The 25,030-nt window shown below is 41.3% G+C and overlaps 1 protein-coding gene across 1 annotated transcript in view; it reads right to left on the reverse strand.

The window, feature by feature from the left end:
* The window catches only part of pcloa (piccolo presynaptic cytomatrix protein a), a 428,697-nt gene that overhangs the window by 210,371 nt on the left and 193,296 nt on the right, over positions 1-25,030 (reverse strand). The window contains exon 4 of the mRNA XM_068005288.1: positions 4,529-5,188. Within this exon, the coding sequence (XP_067861389.1) occupies positions 4,529-5,188 (660 nt within the window). The remainder of the gene's footprint in view (positions 1-4,528; positions 5,189-25,030) is intronic.

A 25,030-nucleotide genomic window follows, 5' to 3' on the forward strand; every position in this document is an offset into this window, starting at 1 on the left:
CTGCAACCGTCAAGTCCTACAAGGTAATAGTGAGTTTGTGTAGAGCTTCTGTTTGACCCAACCTGCTGTATTTAATGCAATTCTGGTCATCATACTACAGTGGAGACATCTGACTTTAGAGAGGGCACTGGGATTAGGTGTTACAAATTGGATAGCCAGGTCGTGAAGGATAGAATACTAGAGCCTAGTCTTCAGTTGCTTCCAAGCCTTTGTTCACAGAGATCAACGCTTACACATCGTGCATCCCCTAGATAAGCCCCCTCCTATAAATGGTTACAAGAGAGTCCCCAATTGATACCCACCACCTGAATACAATTAACACTAATTGATACAATTAACACTTGGGTACAATTACCATTAGGCACCTTAAGAACAGACTAAGGAAGCTGCAAATGTTTACACTGGAGAAAAGGTGGCTCAGGGGTAATGGTATTGGGGTTTTCGGGTTTTTAAGATTTTAAGAGGCATGGATAAATTGAATGAATTATTTATTTATTCATTCTCGGGATGTGGGCATTGCTGGCAAAACCAACATTTATTGTCCATCCCTAGTTATCCTTGAGGTGGTGGTGGTGGGCCTTCTTATTGAAATGGTTTGATACGTATGATGGCTTGCTGGGCTACCTCAGAGAGAAGTTAAGAGTCAACAATGTCTGTGTGGGACTGGAGTCAGATATAGGCCAGGCCAGGTAAGGATGGCAGGTTTCCTTCCCTAAAGAACATTAGGTGATCCAGCTGGATTTTTGGGAAAATCTGACAGCTCATGGTCACTTTTACTAATACCAGCTATTTATTTCTAATTTAAAAAAAACTTGATTCAAAATTAAAAACTGCCATGGTGGGATAACGACTCACATTCTCCGGATTATTAGTTCAGGTCTCTGAATTACTAGTCCAGCGACACAGCCACTGCACTACTGTACCCATATTGTAACCACAGACTCAAGCTCACCACAGGGAAGGTGAATAGACAGTGTAGATTTAACTGCTACATACAGAGGGTAGTAATTGTATTACATTGTTACATTGCGTCTACAGCACTGAAACAGGAGATTCAGCCTAATTGGTCTACGCTGGAGTTTCTGATCCACATGAGCCTCCTCCCTCCTTATTTCATCTACCCTTATCAGCCTAACCTTCTATTCCTTTCTCCTTCGTGTGCTTATCTAGCTGCTCCTTGAATGCATCTATGCTGTTTGCCTCAACTACTCCTTGTGGTAGCGCATTTCACATTCTTACTACTCTTTGGATAAAGAAGTTTCTCCTGAATTCCCTATTGGATTTATTAGTGACTATCTTATATTTATGGCCTCTTGTTTTGGACTCCCACACAAGTGGAAACATTTTCTCTACATCACCCTATCAAACCCTATCATTATCTAAAGATCTCGATCAGGTCACCCCTCAGCATTCTTTTTTCTAGAGAAAAGAGCCCCAGCCTATTCAGCCTTTCCTGAGAAGTATATCCTCTCAGTTCTGGTATCATCCTTATGAGACTTTTTTGCTTCTCCAATGCCTCTATATCCTTATTATAATATGGAGACCAGAACTGTTCCAGTACTCCAAGTGTGGTCTAACCAAGGTTCTATACAAGTTTATCATAACTTCTCTGCTTTTCAATTCTATCCCTCTAGAAATGAACCCCAGTGCTTGGTTTGCCTTTTTTAACGGCCTTGTTAATCTGCGTCGCTACTTTTAGTGATTTGTGTATCTGTACCTCGAGATTCCTTTGCTCCTCTACCCCATTTAGACTCTTATTATCTAAGCAATATGTGGCTTCCTTATTCTTCCTACCAAAATGCCCTCCTCACAATTATCCATATTGAAATTTATTTGCCATTTACACGCCCATTCTGCAAGTTTATTAACGTCTTTTTGCATTTTAACGCATTTTTTCTTTGTACTAACTATAGCCCCCAATTTTCTGACATCCGCAAATTTTGAAATTGTGCTTCCGATTCCCGAGTCCAAATCATTGATGTAAACTGTGAACAACAATGGTCCCAGCACTGATCCCTGTGGAACACCACTTCCCATCTTTTGCCAGTCTGAGCAGCTACCCCTAACCCCTACTCTCTGTTTTCTGTTTTGTAGCCAGCTTGCTATCCATTCTGCAACTTATCCCCTGACTCCACATGCTCTGACCTTAGTCATGAGTCTACTATATGGTACCTTATCAAAGGCCTTTTGAAAATCCAAATATATTACATCTACTACATTACCCTTATCTACTCTTTCCGTTACTTCTTCAAAGAATTCAATAAGGTTGGTCAAGCATGACCTTCCCTTCTGAAATCCGTGCTGACTATTCTTTATTATATTTTTGTTTTCTAGATGTTTTTCTATTACATCTTTGAATAAAGATGCTATTATCTTTCCAAACACCGATGTTAAGCTAACTGGTCTATTGTTCCCTGGACTTGTTCTATCCCCCTTTTTAAATATAGAATAACATTAGTCCTCTGGCACTATTCCCTTTTCTAATGAACTTTTATATATATGTAATAGTTCCTCTGCTATCTCTTCCCTAACTTCTTTTAATATGCAATCCATCCAGTCCAGGGGTTCGATTTTACAATGGTGGCGGGTTGGCAGTGGGAGGGGTGATGGTGAGGGTGGCGAACCTGCATGAACAAAACTTACCGTTTCCGGAGCGATCGCATGTTGATTGATGATGATTAACGTCCCCTCCGGGTTTTGCGCCTGGCAGCCAGCCTGATTGACAGGCTGGTTGCTGTGAGGAGCTGCAACGCGGGGGAGCGCGAGAAAGAGAGAGCAAGACGTCATCTGGCACTGGAACGGAAGATCGGGGGGAGGGGGGAATGGCGGGAGGGGGGAAAGAGAGGGGAAGATCGGTGGGAGGGGAAGATCGGGGTGAAGAGGGGAAGATCGGGGTGAAGAGGGGAAGATCGGGGGAAGATCGGGGGGTGAAGAGGGGACATCGGGGGAGGATTGGGGGTGAGGAGGGGGACATCGGGGTGGTGAAGAGGGGACATCGGGGGAAGATCGAGGGGGTGAACAGGGGGATATCGGGGTGGGGGGGGTGTGAAGTAAGAGACATCGGAGCAGGAGACATCTGACACCAGAGCAGGGTGCAAAGGTAGGTTCATTTAGTGTTTTCACTTCCTTCCATGGTTTTTAATTTAATTTATTTAGTTTCTTGTTCCCTGATCTGGCCCTTTACCAGGCGTTACCAGGTTTTACCAGGTGTGATTCAGAGGCGGTGGGCAAGTCCCCCTGGTAAGTTAAAAATCGTTCTAATGACTTACTCTATTACAGGTTAAGTGCCTCAATGAGGTACATTTGGCTCTTTAACTGTCATCCCGCTGGCTTTAATTGCTGGCAGGACTTGCGTTTTCGGGTCGCCCACGCGCACACAGGTGGGTCCCTGGGAAACTCGGACGTCGGCAGGTTGATGCCGGCTTCCGAAGCTGAACGGGATTTCCGCGATTATCGGAGCCCCCCCTCGCCCCCAACGCACCCGCAATTGCCTCCTAAAATCACCCCCCAGGGGTCTAATCTTCTCTAAGTTTGATTAGTTTATCAATTATCTCCTCCCTTTCTATCTTAAATGTCTTTATACCTTTTTTGATCTCCTCTTCTAATGTCATACCCACCTTGTTAGTCTCCCTGGTAAATACTGAGGCAAAGTAACTATTCAATATTTCTGCCATTTTGCTGTCTTTACTTGTGCATCCCCTGCTGGCCCTAACCCTATCCTGAATTTCTTTTGTTATTTATGTGTCTGTAGAATATTTTACTTTTTCTTTTTATATTCCTTAATGATTTAATTTTGCTTTCTTAATTGTTTTTTTTGACATCCTTCCTAACCTCCTCTTGCTCCCTTTTGTCATCCTCTCCTTTACTGTCTATGTACTTAAGAGTATTCCATTTTTTTAAGTTTCAATTTTACCCTTATCTCTTTATTGGTCCAAGATATTTCATTATTGGCGAGGTTGTTCTTGTTTTTTTTTTAGAGGAATATATTTCTCGTGAACTCTATTGATCACTGTTTTAAATATTTCCCACTCTTGTTCTAGCCTTTTGACTGTCAATTTTTTTTGCAGTTTACCTTCCTTAGTTCCATTCTTATCTCCTCAATATTAGTGTTGAAAAGACTACCTTATATCTTAGATAATATAGCTAAGTGTGAAAATTTGATGCTGACATTGGCCACTAAAAGTGGTAAAGGATTCAATTCCTCCACATTGTGAAGGATGTCAATGAGCAGAAAAACTTCCCCCCTCCAAAACAAAAATTATGCACCATATTCAGCAGGTGTCCTTACAATTGGGTCGAGCTATCTACCAAGACCCTGCCTAGGTCAAAACGCATCTACTGAAACTTTTAATTATAAATGATAAGAATTTCATTTTACTTTGCCTAACCTTGGCAAACAGTACACCTGAAAAATGGACGCAACGCATATCAATTTATACTCAATTCTGTGGAAAATTACACATGTGAAGCCCTATCCAAGAACTCTTTATAAGAAAGGAAAATCAACAGAAGCAAGATGTTTACTCACCATTGTAACTTTTTCTTTTGCAGTCTCCAGTAGATCAGGTTTTTTTAGCTGTACACTCTCCACCTTCATGGATACAGAGGGCAATTTTGGAAGGTCTGTAACAGGTGGGGGTTCTTCAAGTTTCACTGTCTTTATTTCAGCTGGTTCTTTCTTGACTATTGACCCCATATCTTTTGGTGCAGTAGTTTTTTCTTGTTGTTTATCAGCATCTTTTTGCACAGGCGCAGATGGAAGCTTCCTTCCTTCAACTGCGGGAGCTTTTTCTTTTACGACTTGTTTTGTGATGTGTAATTCCTCATCTAAAGGCTTCTGCTGTTTTACTGTAGGTGGAGTTTCTACTGGTTTGGCAGCAACTTTAGCTACCATTTCTTTCTTCTCTGCTTGTTTTGAAGCCGTTGCCAGGGGACTTGCCTTTAGTTTCTGAGTTTCTTTTGGTTGAGAGATAGTTGATTGTTCTGCTGAAGGTTTTGAAGGTGTTGGACTAGCAGAAGTTGGACCCTTCTGAGATTGTTGTTGTTTGGGCCCAGACTGACCAGGAGCAGTCTGTTTTGGTGATGGTTTTGAAGAGATTGGAATTGAAGGTGGCATTTTTCCAAGGTCTCCCAGTTGTCCACTTAGCGCTCGTTGAGTTTGACAATTCAAGCACAGCCATTCCTTGACCTAGAACACACAAACACTGTTTTAAGTAAAAAAATCAATTTTGTTTTTTTATCTACTCACTTACTGGCCAATTTTTGGCTTATTTTATAGCCTTATTTTGCAAAGAACACAAAATGGAAGAAACTACATGGTTATCATTTCCATCCTACTTTAATCATATTATAGTGCACCATTAAAAATGAGGCAAATAAATTCCTGCTTGATGGATTCATTAAGTGAATTTTTCTGCCATAATATAGGAAGGAGACTTTACCACATAGCAATGGAATGTTCCAATCAAATGTTCCACTTTCAAAAGTAGTGATAACCAAAAAACTGCTTGTTGACTTTTAAGCATTTTTTATACAGAAACCTTTACATAGTTTTCAGAATAAACAGAAATAATTGTATAGGTGTTAAATTATTTAATAAAAAGACACTCTTTGAAAACATGGGCAGTGGTCATCAACACTATAGAATAATAGCACATTTGTACAATGTGAAGTGCCAGTTAATGCTGTTGAGGAGTGTGTACTCAGTGAAAATGTCAGGTTGGTTTTCCCAGTGAATAAAGTAACTGGAAACCGCTAAGAATATAAGCCAAGAAATGACTGCTGGCGATATTACTGTATAAATGTTTAACATGTTTGCACGACATTTCACCGCCTGCTATTTTTATGGCGATGTTAACACATTTAAAATAAATGTTAACAAAACAGAGGAATGTCATATTAATGCATTAAGGCCTAGCATTTCCAGTTGGTGTTATTTTATCAATGGCAGTTACCCACTAATTTTAATTAGTTTGTATATGAAGTTTGAAAGCAGTCTATGCAGTTTACTATGCAGATTAATATTGTAAAACACAACACATGTTAGCCAACTAGGGGGATAATACCGTACAACAATAACAGGACTACAAGTTGTGGTTTCCCAGCAATAATGGCTTTAGTCATTATTCAAGGTGTGGAGGCAGTGAGAGGCTGGAGCTGAATTCTATAGATCGGGTTAAATGACGCAGATTTCTGGTGAGACAGTGCTACAGATTACACCAACAGCCATTTTCGTCAGTTGCTGTGCCGACTGGAGTTTCTGATTTTTAAGCCTAAATACCTCCTGTTACGATGTCACCCTTCACAAACTTTCAAGTTTAACACTGAATCAAAGATGATAGCAGACGGGTTGAGATTGCATCTAGGTGCTTTTACTCAGTCAGTAGGCTTCAAAACTGGATTCTTTACAGAATGTTCCAATCTTTAAACAAAAATGTATTTTTGTGTAAACAAAATAAATTCTGTCAGTGAATTTGATTTGTCTGGTACTATCTTTGAAATTCAGCAAACTGACTACTCTGTGAGAGGAGACATTTTAAACAGCAGTTTCTGTCACACAAGCCAGAAAACACAAACGATTTTATGTTAGCTTTGTCTCATAATGTAACAGACTATTTTTGATATGATATATAAACAAAACATACATTTGACACTCTTCAATCTGCTGGAAATTATTCAGTCTGTTAAGTATTACTAAAAAATACTGCTGTACTGCTAGTAATCACAACCATTTAAAACACTTATTGAGCAAAATGAGAGAGTAGCGATTACTACATTTACACAGCCTAATCTAACAATTTAATTTAATTCAATTTAATTCTGATGCACACCATTTTTTATTCTAAATTGTTTACATTCAGCACAGTTTATCTATTCAGGTATCAATCTAGACTTTGCAATCTCAGCAAGTTCCGTGTTAGGAATGGCTGGCTGCTCAGCCCAAGTCAAACCACAGAAGACTGGGTTCAATTTTTCAGCGGCTAACATGTTTGAGTATTTAGCATAAGCTTCCAGCATCATTTTAGTCCTCGCTAAGTAACTGAATGGGGATGTCAAGTCTTTCTTGAGTGATGGAGGTAGGAAATGAACCAGTAGGTTAATTAAGTTGCATCACTCTTGCACATCCACCCTTGACTGGGTCAAATCATCAGCAGCAGGGGCCTTGAATCTGGGTGTTTCATCCACCCTCAATAAGGGATGTTTAAGGCACTAGGGAATCTCAGAACACTGTCAAAAGGTTCTCCATGGTGGAAAGAGTCAATTTTTGCACGAGTGGCCTTGTCGACGCTTTTTCCTACAGTGCCTTATTAGGTACTTTTGATGTGAGACTAAGGCCCCGATATTAGCGGGGAGGCGGGTTGGCAGCAGGGGGGCGATTGGGTGTGTGGCAAACCCGCATGAACCAAACTTACCGTTTCCGACGCGATCGCACGTTGATTGCTGATGATTAACGTCCTCTCTGGGTTTTGCAGGGAGTGGGGGGTGGTGGGTAAGAGAGAGAGCCAGACGTCATCCGGCGCTGGACTGGAAGACCCGGGGGGTGGGGGGTGGGGAGGAGAGGGGAAGACTGGGGGGGGGAGATCTGGGGGGGGGAAAAGAGGGGAAGATCGGGGGGTCATGGGGGACATCGGGATGGTGAAGAGGGGGTCATCGGAGCGGGAGACATCGGACATCGGAGCAGGTTTCAAAGGTAGGTGCATTTAGTGTTTAAACGTCATTGCATGTTTTTTTATTTGGTTTATTTAGTTTCTTTCTCCCTGATCCGGCCCTTCACGCCTGGTTTCACCAGGTGTGAATCAGAAGCGGTGGGCAAGCCGCCCAGGTAAGTTAAAAACCTTTCTAATCACTTACTCTATCACAGGTAAAGTGCCTTAAGTACCTCAATGAGGTACATTTGGCTCTTTAACTGTCATTCCGCCGGTTTTAACTGCCGGCGGGACTTCCAGTTCCGGGTCGCCCATGCGCACACAGGTGGGTCCCTGGGAAACTCGGACGTTGGCGGGTTGGAGCCGGCTTCCGAACCCGAACAGGATTTGTGCGATTTTCGAAGCCCCCCCTGCCCCCAACGCACCCGCATTTATCTCCTAAAATCACCCCCTAAATATTTGTTTTGAGTGACAACATTAACTGAATAGCTGAGTTGGGTGGCATGACGGTGAGCAGTGCTGTTCAGTCCCCAATACCCGAGGAGCCGATCTCCTCACTTCTGCTGTGATAAGCTGTCAAGCAGAAGCCAAGCGCGTCCTGAAAGAGGTAATGTTAACCATGGACCATTGTCAAGTGCCTCCAAAGTGCAAGCTAAGATTTGTATTAGCCGAGGCCTGGGAGTAAGTTAGCCACTCATTTTCATAGACTTAGATTATGTAAACCCCAAGTAAACTAGGGGAATTAGAAAGAAAATAAAGGATTGTAAATTCATGGATTTACTCCAAAACAAACTGAGATTGTGCATTCCTGTTGTGAGATCAAAAATCTCAAAAGTTAAAAGTTCTAAAGTGGTTGATTTGCATGATCAAATGAGTGATTGATGGGATATAATGGGAGGTTAGATCATGTGCTGTCTAGATCATGTACATCTCGTCAACATACTTAGCTATATATTTATTTAAATGCTGCTGTAAGATCACTGTTAATTATCTGGGTTGCAGCTGCACAAATGTGTGTTCCAACTATTTGGTATTCATTTGTTATATTTGTCTTCATCATTTGAAGAAATATTCAGCATTGTTATATATGAAATGGCCACCGATAGTCATTATATCTTTGAAATAAACTTTTATCAATTCTTTGTAAATTATAACTTCAAACATCAGTTTAAATAATGGCCATTTACTGATTCTGAACACATTAGCTGATTCTGAAATCTGAGGCCAGTCAAAAGGAGGAACTCCATCACGCAAGAGCTGGCATGATGCACATTGTGATTGTAGATTCAATCAACACCAGGACTGCAAGGGCTAGGAGAGGTTAAAGTCAGGTACAATTTGTCCAGCTGGAGAATAAGAGGCTGAAATTTCTCCCGTCAATAATGTGATTATCGGTTTTGTAATCACACTGACTTTTCTGGTAAAATTATGCAGGACATATTTCAGCCCTAAGTTATTTACAAAAGGTGTTCTCAGGACTGTAGAAGATATTTGAAATAGATATTTAACCCCTTATAAGACATTGCACATCAGATTTGAGTTCTATTTTATCTACAGCAATTGTTAGGTTGATTGCATCACTTGTTTCCCTTAAATATATACGTTAGTTATGTTAGCTTGCAAAAATTCCAGTCTTATTTTCTATTCAGGTGTTCAAAGTGATTGCTAGTGTAGTATATTCCAATAAGCAGGTTACTCCAAGTACAGGTAATTGTTAGCAGCCCCATCTGAAAGTGGAGGCTATGAGAAAGGTACTGATTCTGAATTATAGGTCTGCTTATTGTGAAGTCATGGAAAAACATAATGTTAAAAGCCCAAAGTTATAACAGAGAAGGATTTATAACATCCTTCAAATATCTGAACAAGAGCTTAATCTCCACTGAGGGAACATTTATAAAGGACCAAACCACATTGGCTTTCCTGTTAGTTTGCAGAAGTAAATTTAATTTGGAATGATCTGGAATGATAGGAATAGCTCAAATCACTGGAGGATTCAAAATGCACATTTGTTTCTTTGTTAAATTGTTGCATCACGACAAAATGAAGGTGTGTAATACCCTTGTACTATTGCATTCTGCAAAAATCTCATCTTCAATCTCTCGCCTGTCAAATACCAAAAATTGAAGCATGTGATAACCCTTAAATGCTACACACATGGCTGGTTTCATTAATGAAAAAGAGGCCATGAGGCAAAAGCTCTTTCAGCTAGGTAATGGGTTCAATCTTTACAGTATGGAATGTGGAGCTCCAATGTCCCATAATTCATTTATTTTTCATTCATAATTAATTTATCTCCATGTGGCACGAGCCCAACTATGAAAATATATATTCACACACCCATGCCATTTTAAAGAACCCACTTCTGTCAGGAATGGTTAATTGTTTCGACTTGTCCAGCAAGGAAGAAGTCTGCTAACTAAACGTCCTTGTTGGTTGACCCTCGACCCCGACAATCTCCAGACCAGCACAGATGCTCTTAGGGATGGATTCTTACAGAATGGATTATGCAGCAGTTGTTTTGGAGGATCTTGTAAAGTTTGAAAACAACGATTCTGTCAGCACTGGTAGTAATGGCATTCTGCTGCTTTAAACACCATGATTGCCATGTAAAAGCTGCTGCATGAAGTACGCTTGGTTAAAGCTTTTCCAGGAAATTACTTTTGAAAAAATGGTGACAATTCTTCAGTCCCTTGGTATCTAGGATTTTGTATGGGTGAGGTGTTTATATAGATCAGTAATTTGTGGCTTGTAAATCATGAATTAAAGACCATGGCCTAGAAAATTCTTGGGGGAGCGATCCTTGCAGTTATGCTGGAAGCTCTTTAAAACCAATATCTCATGGTGTTGCTCATAATGAGTTGAAGGATACGCTGGCCCCATAAATTTCTGGTTGTTTGGTGGGTGTTTCCTGGAACAGCCACAAACTTATCCAGGATCTGGATGCACCAGGTCTCAGCCTTAAGGCAGGATTGCCTGTATGACTTTGTGGAGTGAACCAGCCACCTACCCAACAAGGCCATTGATGCAAGGGTGGGGGGAGGGGTGCTGGCGCCAGGGCAGGGACTTCCTAAGACGGGAATTCCTGCTCCTGGGTCCTCAGTGGGGAGCAGGCGTAAATTTAATGGAAAGAAAATTGTGGAGTGGCAGTGCAGAATTTCAGAATATGCGCCTCCGGCAAGTTTGTACAGGGCAGTTGCTAGGTCACAGTTAGAGTACTCCATGCAGTTTTGGGTGTCCCGTTAGAAAGGATATTAATGCCTTGGAGATGTACAGAGTAGATTCACCAGGATGATACCTAAGATAAGAAATTATAGTTGTGAGAAAAGATGTGAGATACTGGGACTATTTCCACTATAGAAGGTAAAGAGGAGATCTAACAGAGGTTTTTAAAATTGATGGATTTTGGTAGGATGAATAGAGAAAGAATATTTCCTCAGGTTGGCGAATCAGTGACAAGGGATCATCAATTTAAAATTGTCACTGAGGAGAGAGTTTAGGAGAAATTTTTACGCATGAGAGATTTATTAGAACATGGAATGGTTTACCACAGGGAGTAGTTAAGGTAGAGACCATTGTATCTTTTAAGGGAAGAATAGATGAATACCTGAAGCAGAGGAAGATGCAGGGCTCTGAGCAGGGAACAGGGCAGTGGATTGGTTTTGAATTGCTGTAGCAAAGAGCCAGCCCATACTTGATGAGCCAAATGACCTCCTTCTGCACTGTAAACTTCTATGGTTCAAAACCGCTTTAAGAAATTATGAGTAATTTTGAGTGATTGCTTGCTGCTCAGTGAATGGTAGTTCTTTTTAAATTACTAAATTGATTTCTCAGCTTTCTTCTGCTTTCTTATTCCTCAGTGGTGGTGACTTACTGAATCAAACCATTTTTGTGTCATGTTTAGTAAATGGGGTATTTGATTTGGTAGTTTTACAGATAAGTTCCCATTTCAGTCAAATTTTTCCCCATGGATATATGGTGCCCTGAAGTGTGACACCTTAATGATTTGATACAACAGTTGCATACTAGCCACAAAACTTTTAATTATATAGATGGGCATTAAAAATACTTCAATGCAGTATTCAGGTCAGCTGTGGATAATACCTGACTTGGAGGGGCTAGGGAATGGTAAAAAATGAAAAATTAATGTAAAATCAAATCAATCTTATTCATAAGATGAAAAGCAGCCATCTCAAAAAAAATTGGTTTAATTCAATTTTGAAGATACATGTTTTTAAATGTAATAACAGCACCCAAGGCAAACAACATTCATTTGACCAATTCCTTCAGCAATTCCCTTTAATGGTTTTTGACAGATCTGATCTGTGTAACTTCAGTTAATGAGAATGCATGCTGTGTCAGTATAATTGAAAGTCTTTCTTTTCTGATTTACACAATCTTTTACAATTAATAGCAAAGTGTTATACGGTTCCTATTTTTACATTAAAAAATGTATATTGCCAGGCACCAATATATCAAATGGATCAGATGGTATCACAAACAGAGAAAAGGCTACAGTTTGCCATTGTTGCTGAATTCATGTTTTTTTTTGTAGCATCTTTATACACCCCAAGATGAAGGATGTCAATGCTCAGAAAATGGAACAAGCTTTTGGTCATCCCTGCTGATATCTCCTTCTTTGGCTTGGCGATCATTTTTTTTTGATTACGCCTCTCTGAAGCGCCTTGGGATGTTTTTCTACGTTAAAGGCACTTCATAAATGTAAGTTGTTGTTATGTAAACCTAGCCAGTCAGTGTTGTCAAGTTATTTATTTAACAGTAAGGGACATCACAGCAGAGTTTAATGCTGTCCATTTACACATGTGCTTTCCATTGGGTGTTGCTAGGTAGCAATCAGGGACTTTATTTTTGCTTCTCACACCAAGTATCCTTTTCGGAATTTTCAGCGAAACTGCAAATTTAGTCCTAAATATTGGGTAGTTTTGTGATGAGTTATGGGTAATTTTCGCTATGTTTTTGCACGCTTAGATTTTTTTTTTCCCCAGTGTATATTCATTATGTTCTCCTCTCCCTTATTGACCATTGACATGGCCATTGTTGCATTATCACCAGCACTAGGAAGTATTCAAGAGAGGACAGAAGTGACTCCCTCTCATATTTGCAGGGAAACACCTGGCTTCAGTTCAAGATGACAAAATACCAGGGGAACAAAGGAACCTAAAAATAAGTCAAGGGGAGGAATTTATTAAATTTAAGCTAAAAAATGGTAGTGGTGAAAATAATGGGACTTAAGATAGACAAATTTCCAGGACCTGATGGTTTCCACCCCAGGGTATTAAAAGAAATAGGTGAGAAAATTGCAAATGCGTTAGTCATAATTTCCCAGAGCTGTCTAGATTTAGGAACTGTGCCTTTGGATTGGAAAATTGCAAATGTTACTCCATTATTTAAGAAGGGGGGAGGGAGAAGCCTGAAAACTAAGTCTGTTTAACATCAGTTGTGGGGAAATTACTGGAATCTATCATCAGGGACACAGTGAGCATTTGGACAAGTATGAGCTGATCAAAAGAGAGTCAGCATGGATTTGTGAAGTATAGGTTATGTATGACAAATCTAGTTGAATTTTTTTGAGGAGGTTGCCAACGTGATGAATAGGGGAGCGTCTATGGACATTTGGAATTCCAGAAAGCATTTTATAAGGTTCCGCATAAGAAATTATTAGCCAAAATAAAAGCACACGGAATTGGAGGCAACATTGTGATACGGGTTGGTAATAGGGAGGTAGGAGACAGAGGGTGGGGATAAAGGGAATGTACTCAGATTGGCAGAATGTGACAAGTGGTGTTCCCACATATCTGTACTGGGGCCTCAGCTTTTCACCATATATATCAATGATTTGGATGAAGTAATAGAGAATTGTTTAAGTTTGCAGATGACACCAAGTGAGGAGGCACAGTAAGTTGTGTGGATGGGAGCAGAAAGTTACAAAGGAACATAGACAGACTACGTGAGTGGGCAAAACTATGGAAGAGATCAACGTGGGGAAGTGTGAGGTCATCCACTTTGAATTTGAGAAAGATAAATTGGAATATTTTCTAAATGCCGAGAGACTAGGAACTGGGGAAGAGCAAAAGGATTTGGAGTACATGCACACAAATTATTAAAAGCTATTGCATTGGTGCAAAAGGTAATCAAAAAGGCAAATGAATTGTAGGTCTTTATCTCAAGGGGGCTAGAATACAAAGTGAAGGAAATTATGCTTCAGTTGTATATACAGAGCCTTGGCCAGACTCCACCTGGAGTACTGTGTTCAGTTTTGGGAACCACACCCTAGAGATATATTGATCTTTAGATAGAGTACAGCACAAATTCACCAGAATGAAAGGGGTTTAAAGGGTTAAATTATGAGGACAAGTTGCATCAACTTAGCTTCTATTTCCTTGAGTTTAGAAGGATGAGGGGTGATCTCAAGGCATATAAATTGATAAAGGGATTCAATAGGGTTGACACAGAGAAACTATTTCCTCAGGTAGAGAAATCTAGAATGAGGGAGCACAATCATAAAAGAAGAACTAGGCCACTTAAGAGTGAATTCAGGGAGAAATTTTTCACACACAGGATAGTGGAAATCTGGAACTCTCTCCCCCAAAAGGCTGTTGATGCTGGGTCAACTGAAATTTTCAAGACAGAGATCAATAGACTTTTGTTACATCAGGGTATCAAGGGATATGGATCAAATACGGGTAAATGGAGCTGAGGTGACGACCAGCCATGATCTAATTGAATGGAGGAACAGGCTTGAGGGGCTGAATGGCCGACTCCTGTTCCTATATTCATTTTAAACAGGTTAGCACCTTCATTAAAATAGCAAAGAAAGGAATTTCATACAAATGTACTGGTGTGTTTGTCACAAATATATTGCACAATTTCAAGGCCTAATTGTTACTGTTGAAGTTTTCAGTGAATGAAATTTCTGTATCATACCCTACTTCATCAGGCTTTACTATTAAACTAAGATCATAAAATGGTAAGAACAGGTGACAAGGGAAAAGCTAAAATGTATTGTTTTTAACAATCAAGTAGAACGGGAGGTTGTCAGGCTGCTGCTGCAAGAGAGAGAGTTTCTTAAAAACCAGCAGCTCAGATCTGTAGGTGGGGGGTGGAGGGGGGGGGGGGGCGGGGGGAAGAGTGGTGTTGGTTAGGATCAAGTAACAACACAGTTTAGTTTCATAGCGCACATTTTGAAAAGGATTCGTGGGCAACATTGTCTGGTGCTGGATAACCTCTGGTGATGGACACTATTATGCTTTATCAAAATCTCGGTGACAATGCTGCAAATAATTTTAATTATAAAAATGGCAAATGATTTATGTACAACATTGTAAAGTTCCTTTTGTCAATTTCCTGTGGACTACTTATATTTTGTGGATGTAATCCACCCACAAATATAGCCCATGGCTCAGTCATATAGATTGGCATAGCAGTGATCTTCCACTACTTTTCATACATTCACTGACTCATCCATTCCCTTTTACACACCAATCAACTCAAAATCACCTGCAGGCAGGCAGATCTAATGCAGCCTTGCCATGCATACATTTTTCTGAAGTAAATGTTAGAGAGTTAACTCTAAAGGGAGTAGCTATGAAGCATTCATCATCAGACTTCCTTTGTAGCCTAAAATCGAGATTTCTGGTTTTAGTTTTTGTGCCCCAGAGTAACGGTTATGTTTATGACCTCATACAGAAAAGTCCAAAATAAACTTGGATCAACCCACACCCATTAAACACCAGATAAAATTGAAATGGCAAACTGATTTGTACAATGTAGAGGAAATTGGTATGAAAAGGATGCTATAGTAATATGTCATATGTAAGGTGGGAAAGTTTAGTTACCATTTTCATAATGGATACTGGTGATCAAAACACTTTCTAATCATGTTTTCTACCACTCTTCAGGAAGCCAGTGCCAACTCTTAATAGGAACAACTCATCAGCAAGAAGGATCCTCATTCCTATTAAGTTATAGAAATGGGGGTACCTGGCAGATTGGTGGCCATACACATTGGATTGTAACATACTGCACTATGGAATGGGAGGGTCCGATTCCCCAAATGTTGAGTTTGTAATGTCAGCAGGGACCTACGAATAAAGTACCGAATAGAAGTAAAATCCCAAGGGTGGATCAACCAGGGCCACCGTTACACACCTCCACATAGACAGTCACATAACTGTATTAGCAGAGGCCAGGAGGAAAATGTCTTGTTGTCTGTTTAACTGGGAAATGGAACTGCAGGGAATTGGAGGAGGGAGGGGGGGGCAACAACTGAATTCTGAAGAGGGGAAATACAACATTTCTGAAACTAAGTGTTAAAAATTAAAGTCAACAATCTACGTCTATTGGGTTTACATCAGAAGTGAGTGTAATTCTAATCTTAGCTCTGCTGTTATGAGAGGGCACAGACTGAAGGCCAGTTACATTCTTACAGGGAGGGAAATCTGAAGAGTAAGTCTCTCCATTCTTACGAATCTCCCTTCGGGCAGCCATCCAACAGTGTGAAGAGGAGACACCGCAAAGATGAAAAGCTGTCACTGAGCTGCTTAGGAAGTGGTTTATTCCAGAACAGCAGTAGGTTGTGCAAATCTATTTAATCATATTAGCTATGTATAGATATCCTAATTTACATTCATAAAGGGTCACCGTCCTTGTCTAACTTAAAGACAGATGATCCCTCCCTACTGCAGCTTTTCTTTAAAGCGCTTTACTTTGAATCAATTCAAAAATCGGGCACATCAGACTGTTTTGGAAAAATCCAAGATTTCCAACATTCTACATTCCTCTGTTTTTACACACAGACACAACTCCCTGTTATGGTATCAGGAAAGAACATGCATTTAGGATCGCACCCTTCACATCCTATGGGCAAGATCTTCACAGCCAATGAATTACTTTTGAAGTATACTCACTTGTTTTGTAGGGAAATGTGGCAGCTAATTTGTGCATTACAAAAAGCAGTGAGATGAATTTTTTTTAAAAAATTCGTTCACGGGATGTGGGCGTCGCTGGCAAGGCCGGCATTTATTGCCCATCCCTAATTGCCCTCGAGAAGGTGGTGGTGAGCCGCCTTCTTGAACCGCTGCAGTCCGTGTGGTGACGGTTCTCCCACAGTGCTGTTAGGAAGGGAGTTCCAGGATTTTGACCCAGCGACATTGAAGGAACGGCGATATATTTCCAAGTCGGGATGGTGTGTGACTTGGAGGGGAACGTGCAGGTGGTGTTGTTCCCATGTGCCTGCTGCCCTTGTCCTTCTAGGCGGTAGAGGTCGCGGGTTTGGGAGGTGCTGTCGAAGAAGCCTTGGCGAGTTGCTGCAGTGCATCCTGTGGATGGTGCACACTGCAGCCACAGTGCGCCGGTGGTGAAGGGAGTGAATGTTTAGGGTGGTGGATGGGGTGCCAATCAAGCGGGCTGCTTTATCTTGGATGGTGTCGAGCTTCTTGAGTGTTGTTGGAGCTGCACTCATCCAGGCAAGTGGAGAGTATTCCATCACACTCCTGACTTGTGCCTTGTAGATGGTGGAAAGGCTTTGGGGAGTCAGGAGGTGAGTCACTCGCCGCAGAATACCCAGCCTCTGACCTGCTCTCGTAGCCACGGTATTTATATGGCTGGTCCAGTTAAGTTTCTGGTCAATGGTGACCCCCAGGATGTTGATGGTGGGGGATTCGGCGATGGTAATGCCGTTGAATGTCAAGGGGAGGTGGTTAGACTCTCTCTTGTTGGAGATGGTCATTGCCTGGCACTTATCTGGCGCGAATGTTACTTGCCACTTATGAGCCCAAGCCTGGATGTTGTCCAGGTCTTGCTGCATGCAGGCTCGGATTGCTTCATTATCTGAGGGGTTGCGAATGGAACTGAACACTGTGCAGTCATCAGCGAACATCCCCATTTCTGACCTTATGATGGAGGGAAGGTCATTGATGAAGCAGATGAAGATGGTTGGGCCTAGGACACTGCCCTGAGGAACTCCTGCAGCAATGCCCTGGGGCTGAGATGATTGGCCTCCAACAACCACTACCATCTTCCTTTGTGCTAGGTATGACTCCAGCCGCTGGAGAGTTTTCCCCCTGATTCCCATTGACTTCAATTTTACTAGGGCTCCTTGGTGCCACACTCGGTCAAATGCTGCCTTGATGTCAAGGGCAGTCACTCTCACCTCACCTCTGGAATTCAGCTCTTTTGTCCATGTTTGGACCAAGGCTGTAATGAGGTCTGGAGCAGAGTGGTCCTGGCGGAACCCAAACTGAGCATCGGTGAGCAGGTTATTGGTGAGTAAGTGCCGCTTGATAGCACTGTCGACGACACCTTCCATCACTTTGCTGATGATTGAGAGTAGACTGATGGGGCGGTAATTGGCCGGATTGGATTTGTCCTGCTTTTTGTGGACAGGACATACCTGGGCAATTTTCCACATTGTCGGGTTGGTGCCAGTGTTGTAGCTGTACTGGAACAGCTTGGCTAGAGGCGCAGCTAGTTCTGGAGCACAAGTCTTCAGCACTACAGCTGGGATGTTGTCGGGGCCCATAGCCTTTGCTGTATCCAGTGCACTCAGCCGTTTCTTGATATCACGTGGAGTGAATCGAATTGGCCGAAGACTGGCTTCCGTGATGATGGGGATATCGGGAGGAGGCTGAGATGGATTATCCACTCGGCACTTCTGGCTGAAGATGGTTGCAAACGCTTCAGCCTTGTCTTTTGCACTCACGTGCTGGACTCCGCCATCATTGAGAATGGGGATGTTTGCAGAGCCTCCTCCTCCCGTTAGTTGTTTAATTGTCCACCACCATTCACGACTGGATGTGGCAGGACTGCAGAGCTTTGATCTGATCCGTTGGTTGTGGAATCGCTTAGCTCTGTCTATAGCATGTTGCTTCCGCTGTTTAGCATGCATGTAGTCCTGAGTTGTAGCTTCACCAGGTTGGCACCTCATTTTTAGGTACGCCTGGTGCTGCTCCTGGCATGCTCTTCTACACTCCTCATTGAACCAGGGTTGATCCCCTGGCTTGTTGGTAATGATGAGTTAATCTTTTTTGGTGGTGTTGGTTCAGTTGTAAATGTTGGCCAGAACAACAGGAGAACTCCCTGTACTGCTTCAGAAAAGTTCTATGGGATCTTTTATGTTCACCTGAACAGGCAGACCAGGCCTAGGTTTAAAGTCTCTTATGGAAGATGGGATCTTCAATAGTGCAGCATTCCCTCAGTACTGTACTAAAGCGTCTGCCTGGATTTCTGCACCTATGTCCTGGAATGGGATTTCAACCCCACAACCTTTTCACTCAGAGATGGGAGTCCTACCAACAGTCAACATGATGCCCCATTTCAATTACCTGCATCAATTTCAACTGATTGAACTAAAAGGTAATTTTGTATTCTCCAACTGTAAAAATAACATTTCATTATGTTATTCCAGTTTGACTTCAGATTTAGTAATTTGATCAGCTGAATTAAAAAATAACTTATTTATTCAGTCCTAGAAAGTAGTAGTGGCATTCTAATTTTTTCAATAATCCAACAGTTCTTCCATTACAATTTTTACTGTTCTTTCAATAAATGATGTGATAACTGGCAGGAAAAGAAGAAAAAACAAAATTGCCTCCTAACTCCACAGTATGTGTAAAAAAAAATAATTAAAAGGAGCCTATTATTTGTGTTCCTCATGGATTATTGCCCCCAACATACATTAGGATGGGCCGGACTCCCATCTTCCATAAACTTGAGCTCATCCAAAACTCTGCTGTCTGTATCCTAACTCACACCAAGTCCCATTCACCCATCACCACTGTGCTCGCTGACCTACAATGGCTCCTGGTTCAGCAACGCCTCAATTTTAAAATTCTCATCCTTATTTTCAATCCCTCCATGGCCCCGCCCCTCCCTATCTCAGTAACCTCCTCCAGCCCTACAACCCTCCAAGATCTCTGCGCTCCTTCAAATCTGGTCTCTTGAGCATCCCCGATTTTAATCGCTCCACCATTGGCATGCTTTCAGCTACCTAGGCCCTAAGCTTCTCCACTGCTCTCTCCTCCTTTAAGATGCTCCTTAAGATCTACCATTTTGATCAAGCTTTTGGTCACATGTCCTAATATCTCCTTATGTGGCTCGGTATCAAATTTTGTTTGATAACGCTCCTATGAAGCACCTTGGGATGTTTTACTACGTTAAAGGCACTATATAAATGCAAGTTGTTGTTGCAGGATGACAACAGCAATATATGAATAAGATATAAGATTATCTATACTGCCAAGCTGTTCCAGTACAGCTACAACACTGGCATCTACCCGACAATGTGGAAAATTGTCCAGGTATGTTCTGTCCACAAAAAGCAGGACAAATCCAATCCGGCCAATTACCGCCCCATCAGTCTACTCTCAATCATCAGCAAAGTGATGGAAGATGTCGTCGACAGTGCTATCAAGCGGCACTTACTCACCAATAACTTGCTCACCGATGCTCAGTTTGGGTTCCGCCAGGACCACTCTGCTCCAGACCTCATTACAGCCTTGGTCCAAATATGGACAAAAGAGGTGAATTCCAGAGGTGAGGTGAGAGTGACTGCCCTTGACATCAAGGCAGCATTTGACCGAGTGTGGCACCAAGGAGCCCTAGTAAAATTGAAGTCAATGGGAATCAGGGGGAAAACTCTCCAGCGGCTGGAATCATACCTAGCACAAAGGAAGATGGTAGTGGTTGTTGGAGGCCAATCATCTCAGCCCCAGGGCATTGCTGCAGGAGTTCCTCAGGGCAGTGTCCTAGGCCTAACCATCTTCAGCTGCTTCATCAATGACCTTCCCTCCATCATAAGGTCAGAAATGGGGATGTTCGCTGATGATTGCACAGTGTTCAGTTCCATTCGCAACCCCTCAGATAATGAAGCAGTCCGAGCCCGCATGCAGCAAGACCTGGACAACAGCCAAGCTTGGGCTCATAAGTAGCAAGTAACATTCGCGCCAGACAAGTGCCAGGCAATGACCATCTCCAACAAGAGAGAGTCTAACCACCTCCCCTTGACATTCAACGGCATTACCATCGCCGAATCCCCTACCATCAACATCCTGGGGGTCACCATTGACCAGAAACTTAACTGGACCAGCCACGTAAATACTGTGGCTACAAGAGCAGGTCAGAGGCTGGGTATTCTGCGGCGAGTGACTCACCTCCTGACACCCCAAAGCCTTTCCACCATCTACAAGGCACAAGTCAGGGGTGTGATGGAATACTCTCCACTTGCCTGGATGAGTGCAGCTCCAACAACACTCAAGAAGCTCGACATCATCCAGGACAAAGCAGCCCGCTTGATTGGCACCCCATCCACCACCCTAAACATTCACTCCCTTCACCACCGGCGCACTGTGGCTGCAGTGTGTACCATCCACAGGATGCACTGCAGCAACTCGCCAAGGCTTCTTCGACAGCACCTCCCAAATCCGTGACCTCTACCGCCTAGAAGGACAAGGGCAGCAGGCACATGGGAACAACACCACCTGCACGTTCCCCTCCAAGTCACACACCATCCCGACTTGGAAATATATCGCTGTTCCTTCATCGTCGCTGGGTCAAAATCCTGGAACTCCCTTCCTAACAGCACTGTGGGAGAACCTTCACCACACGGACTGCAGCGGTTCAAGAAGGCGGCTCACCACCACCTTCTCAAGGGCAATTAGGGATGGGCAATAAATGCCGGCCTCGCCAGCGACGCCCACGTCCCATGAACGAATTTAAAAAAAACGTGGTTGTAGAGAATTGGACTGGATAAGATCCAAGCAAGAGGGAATTTTAAACTGCAATTCAGTTAATTGTTCCTCTGCGTGCTGTCTAAATTTGGAAATCTGTCGTGACTGATATGTTTGTGTAACCTTTGGAGCAACCTTGCCATAATTCTATAAATTGCAATCAGCGACAACACAAATTATTCCCCATCAGGTGCAGCTCAGGTCAGCAGCAAGAGTGGAATCACTGGCAATGTTCTGATAGCAGAGCATCGTGTTTCATTGTGCCATGGGTGTTACAATGACAGTATGATTTAACCTTTGAAATGCTATTGTGATATATCAGGACTTTTATAAGAAAAAAAATGGCATGGACCTGCTTATTTTCCCAGAAAATGTAACTAATTTTTATCAGTTCATAAGAGCTTATTACTGCTTTCTAGTACTTTTTCCTTCCATCTGTTATGGTGATTAAAATTATGAAGAATATTGTACTTTTAAATCACAAAGAGAAATTTAGTGCAGACCAACATGTAAGTATTTTTGTGTTTGCTTCACAAGAATGACTAACAAATGAAACATTTTGCATCATGCAGAAGTATCCACACCAGCAGCCTCTCATTAGGATGATGTGATGGAAGTCCAGATTCACCCAGCGAGGGAATATTGCAGACCAGTTTAGCAGGCTGCAATGAAAAGGCTGACGAGAAGGTTGATATGTGTGTGTCATCTCTTCCTATTACACTCCCTTCTCTCTGCTACCTATTCATTACTTCAAATATTTTTAAAAACACATGCTGCATTTCTTACTCTGTTCATGATCATTTGAGTTTATTACCCTCTGAGATTACTGCTTTAGATTTGTTACAAAGATGAATTTGGAGCCTAGGCCTCCAGAGAAGAAAAACATCTTCAACTATTATATAAGGCAACCACTTATCTCTCTGCAAAGCTCCATCAATGCAAATTTGTCCCAGAGTCATGATAAACAGATTGACATCCATCACCTGGTCATTATTTAAAATGTGAGGTGATAATCTTGCCAACATGCAAAAGACTATATAAAAAAACTTGCTTTGGGTTATTGTCAATGTTATTATTTAATATAGTAAAGATGCTAAAGTTGCCTTGTTCATTGGCTATTTTGAGGATCAAAATAATTGATTTTGAATTACTTTTTAATGGATCTGTTATTTTAAGAGGTGTGATAAGATATGCATTGTGAAATCATTTCTGAAATGCTGGATCATTGAATTTTTGAGCACTTCTAATTTAAAAAATTTTTTTTGAGCATTTACAAAAAGTCATTGTTAAAACTATTGCCGTCATGTTTTATATTTGTGTTTTGCATTCACATCCCACCACAGATAATTACACAATTTACAATCTAATAAAAGATCTGCCATTTTGGATACTGTTGAGAAAATTGATTGCTCCTTGTCGCAGCTCAGCCTGTTACAATCAGTCTATTATAATCTCTCCAGCTCTTTATTTCCCCCAACCAGATCAGAGAACCCCTTAAAATAGCTCGACGATTTTCGGTATCATCTTTGTATAATATACTTTCACCAAAAAATAGACAACAGGATATTTTTTAACTTTTCTTGTCTTGCAAAGAAAATTATCATAACTCTTAAATTGCCAGTAGGTCTAGGAAAATTCAGGGTCCCTGGCCAACCATTCTTTAAAGCTCTAGTTCACAAATTTAGGTACTGAAAAAATTCTAATGTTCGCCTTACACAGTGCAACTAACAAATAGTTTACTTTTTAAAATTTAAAATTTCTTAGCACTTTACTTCTGATTGTTTTATGTTTCCATTTCCTGCATTCTCTCTCCATGATTCTATATTTATTCTATTTTGATTATTTTCATTTTATTGAAGGAAGGAAAAGAAAGAACTTGCATTTATACTGTGCCTTTCACGATTTCAGGATATCCCAACGTGCTTCACATCCAATAAAGTACTGTTGAATTGCAGTCATTGTTGTAATATACTTCTACTTTAATTCCACCTCTTATAGCCAGTTGCAACTCTTGTAAAAGAAAGAGTTAAAGCACTTCATTTAACTACTTTTCAGTGCCTTGGAGTTATATCTTTTGGAGGTAGGACCAACATCCAAGAAAACTGACTCCAAAGGTTGTTTTTTTTGGTCACTGGAGTGCTACAAGATTATGGTCATGTCATTGTGACACCAGGATAACATAATTAACTGCATATCATATATTACTACTGCCAGTATATATAAAAATACACATTGTGCCTCAATAATATACATTATGTACTGACTTGTGATACACACTATCTGTGCCAATATATAACTGCACAGTCAGTGTGTAGTGTATGTCAGCAAAAATCTAATAACAACTGTGCTAAAAGCTGGTGGAGAGAGATGGAGAGAAAAACCAACGTAACTGACCCACTAACTCCATTATATATATAAAAAGAAATAACCGTAATGCTTGCATTTACTGCCTATTGCTCATCAATCTCTCTGTGTACTTGTTATCACTGATGTAAACATCAAATAGAAAATTAAAGCACTATAACAAACTGGGTTTTAAGAATATTGGAAGCTAATAATTTGAAGTAGTTTCCATACCACAATTTTAGACAATTTCTGAGAATACAGCACTGCATTATAAAACCTTGCCATACATGCTGTGTTCTCAATCTGACAGCCACAAAATATATTCATTTTAATGCTACAAAGAAAAACTGCCCACACAACAGACTCAGAAACACCAAACATGTCACTGTGCTGTGCCAAATTACACATCACTCAGCAGTGAGTTATTTAAAAGCATTTATGTCAGCTTCTACAGAAGCTAAATGTTGCGTTAAACCGGTTTTGCTGCGTTTGGTGTTAAACTATGAATCCTGTGCTAAAATATTCTGGAACAGCACTGCCATTATAGATGAAGGAGGCACTGGCTTCAGACCAGTTTGCAGTTTCACATTAACATTCCAAGCTGAACTCATCCCCTTCTATTTACTTCAGTCGGGAGTTTCTAAGTAAAGTTGTTTTTAAAAGAGGTAAGATGAGGAGAATTTTTTTCCACTCAGTGAGTTATGATGATCTAGAATGCTCTGCCTGAAAGGGTGGTGGAAGCAGATTCAGTAATAACTTTCAAAAGAGAATTGGATGAATACTTGAAGGGAAAATTTGCAGGGCTATGGGGAAAAGGCAGGGGAATGGGACTAATTGGATAGCTCTTTCAAGGAGATGGCACAGGCACGATGGGTCGAATGGCCTCCTTCTGTGCTGCATCATTCTATAATTCTATGAAACATTCCTAGACCCAACCTAATGACAATTCCAGGGACAGTTACAAAATCTAGCAATTAGAATGTTTTTTTTTCCCAGCTGCAAAATCTATCATGTGGCTGTCATGACTGAATGGTTTGATGAGAAGAGGAACGTAATCATAATTACATATCAGCACAGGGTTATTCAGTATCCCTGCAGCATGGTTAGCAGCTGCTTCGTCTGTACTCCTGCTAATCATGCAGGAGCCCCGTATAATTGAAAATGTGCAACAAAATCTTTTCTAAACAGAAAAACTAAAAATTAAGTGTCTTGTCAATCAGAATCAAAGGCAGAGGAGGGCCAGAGAATTCTGAAGAAGCTGGTTTTTATTCTCCCAGTTTCCCTGTGCTGCAGGAT

Source organism: Heptranchias perlo, chromosome 24 (assembly GCF_035084215.1).
Source record: "Heptranchias perlo isolate sHepPer1 chromosome 24, sHepPer1.hap1, whole genome shotgun sequence".
Lineage (NCBI taxonomy): Eukaryota > Metazoa > Chordata > Chondrichthyes > Hexanchiformes > Hexanchidae > Heptranchias > Heptranchias perlo.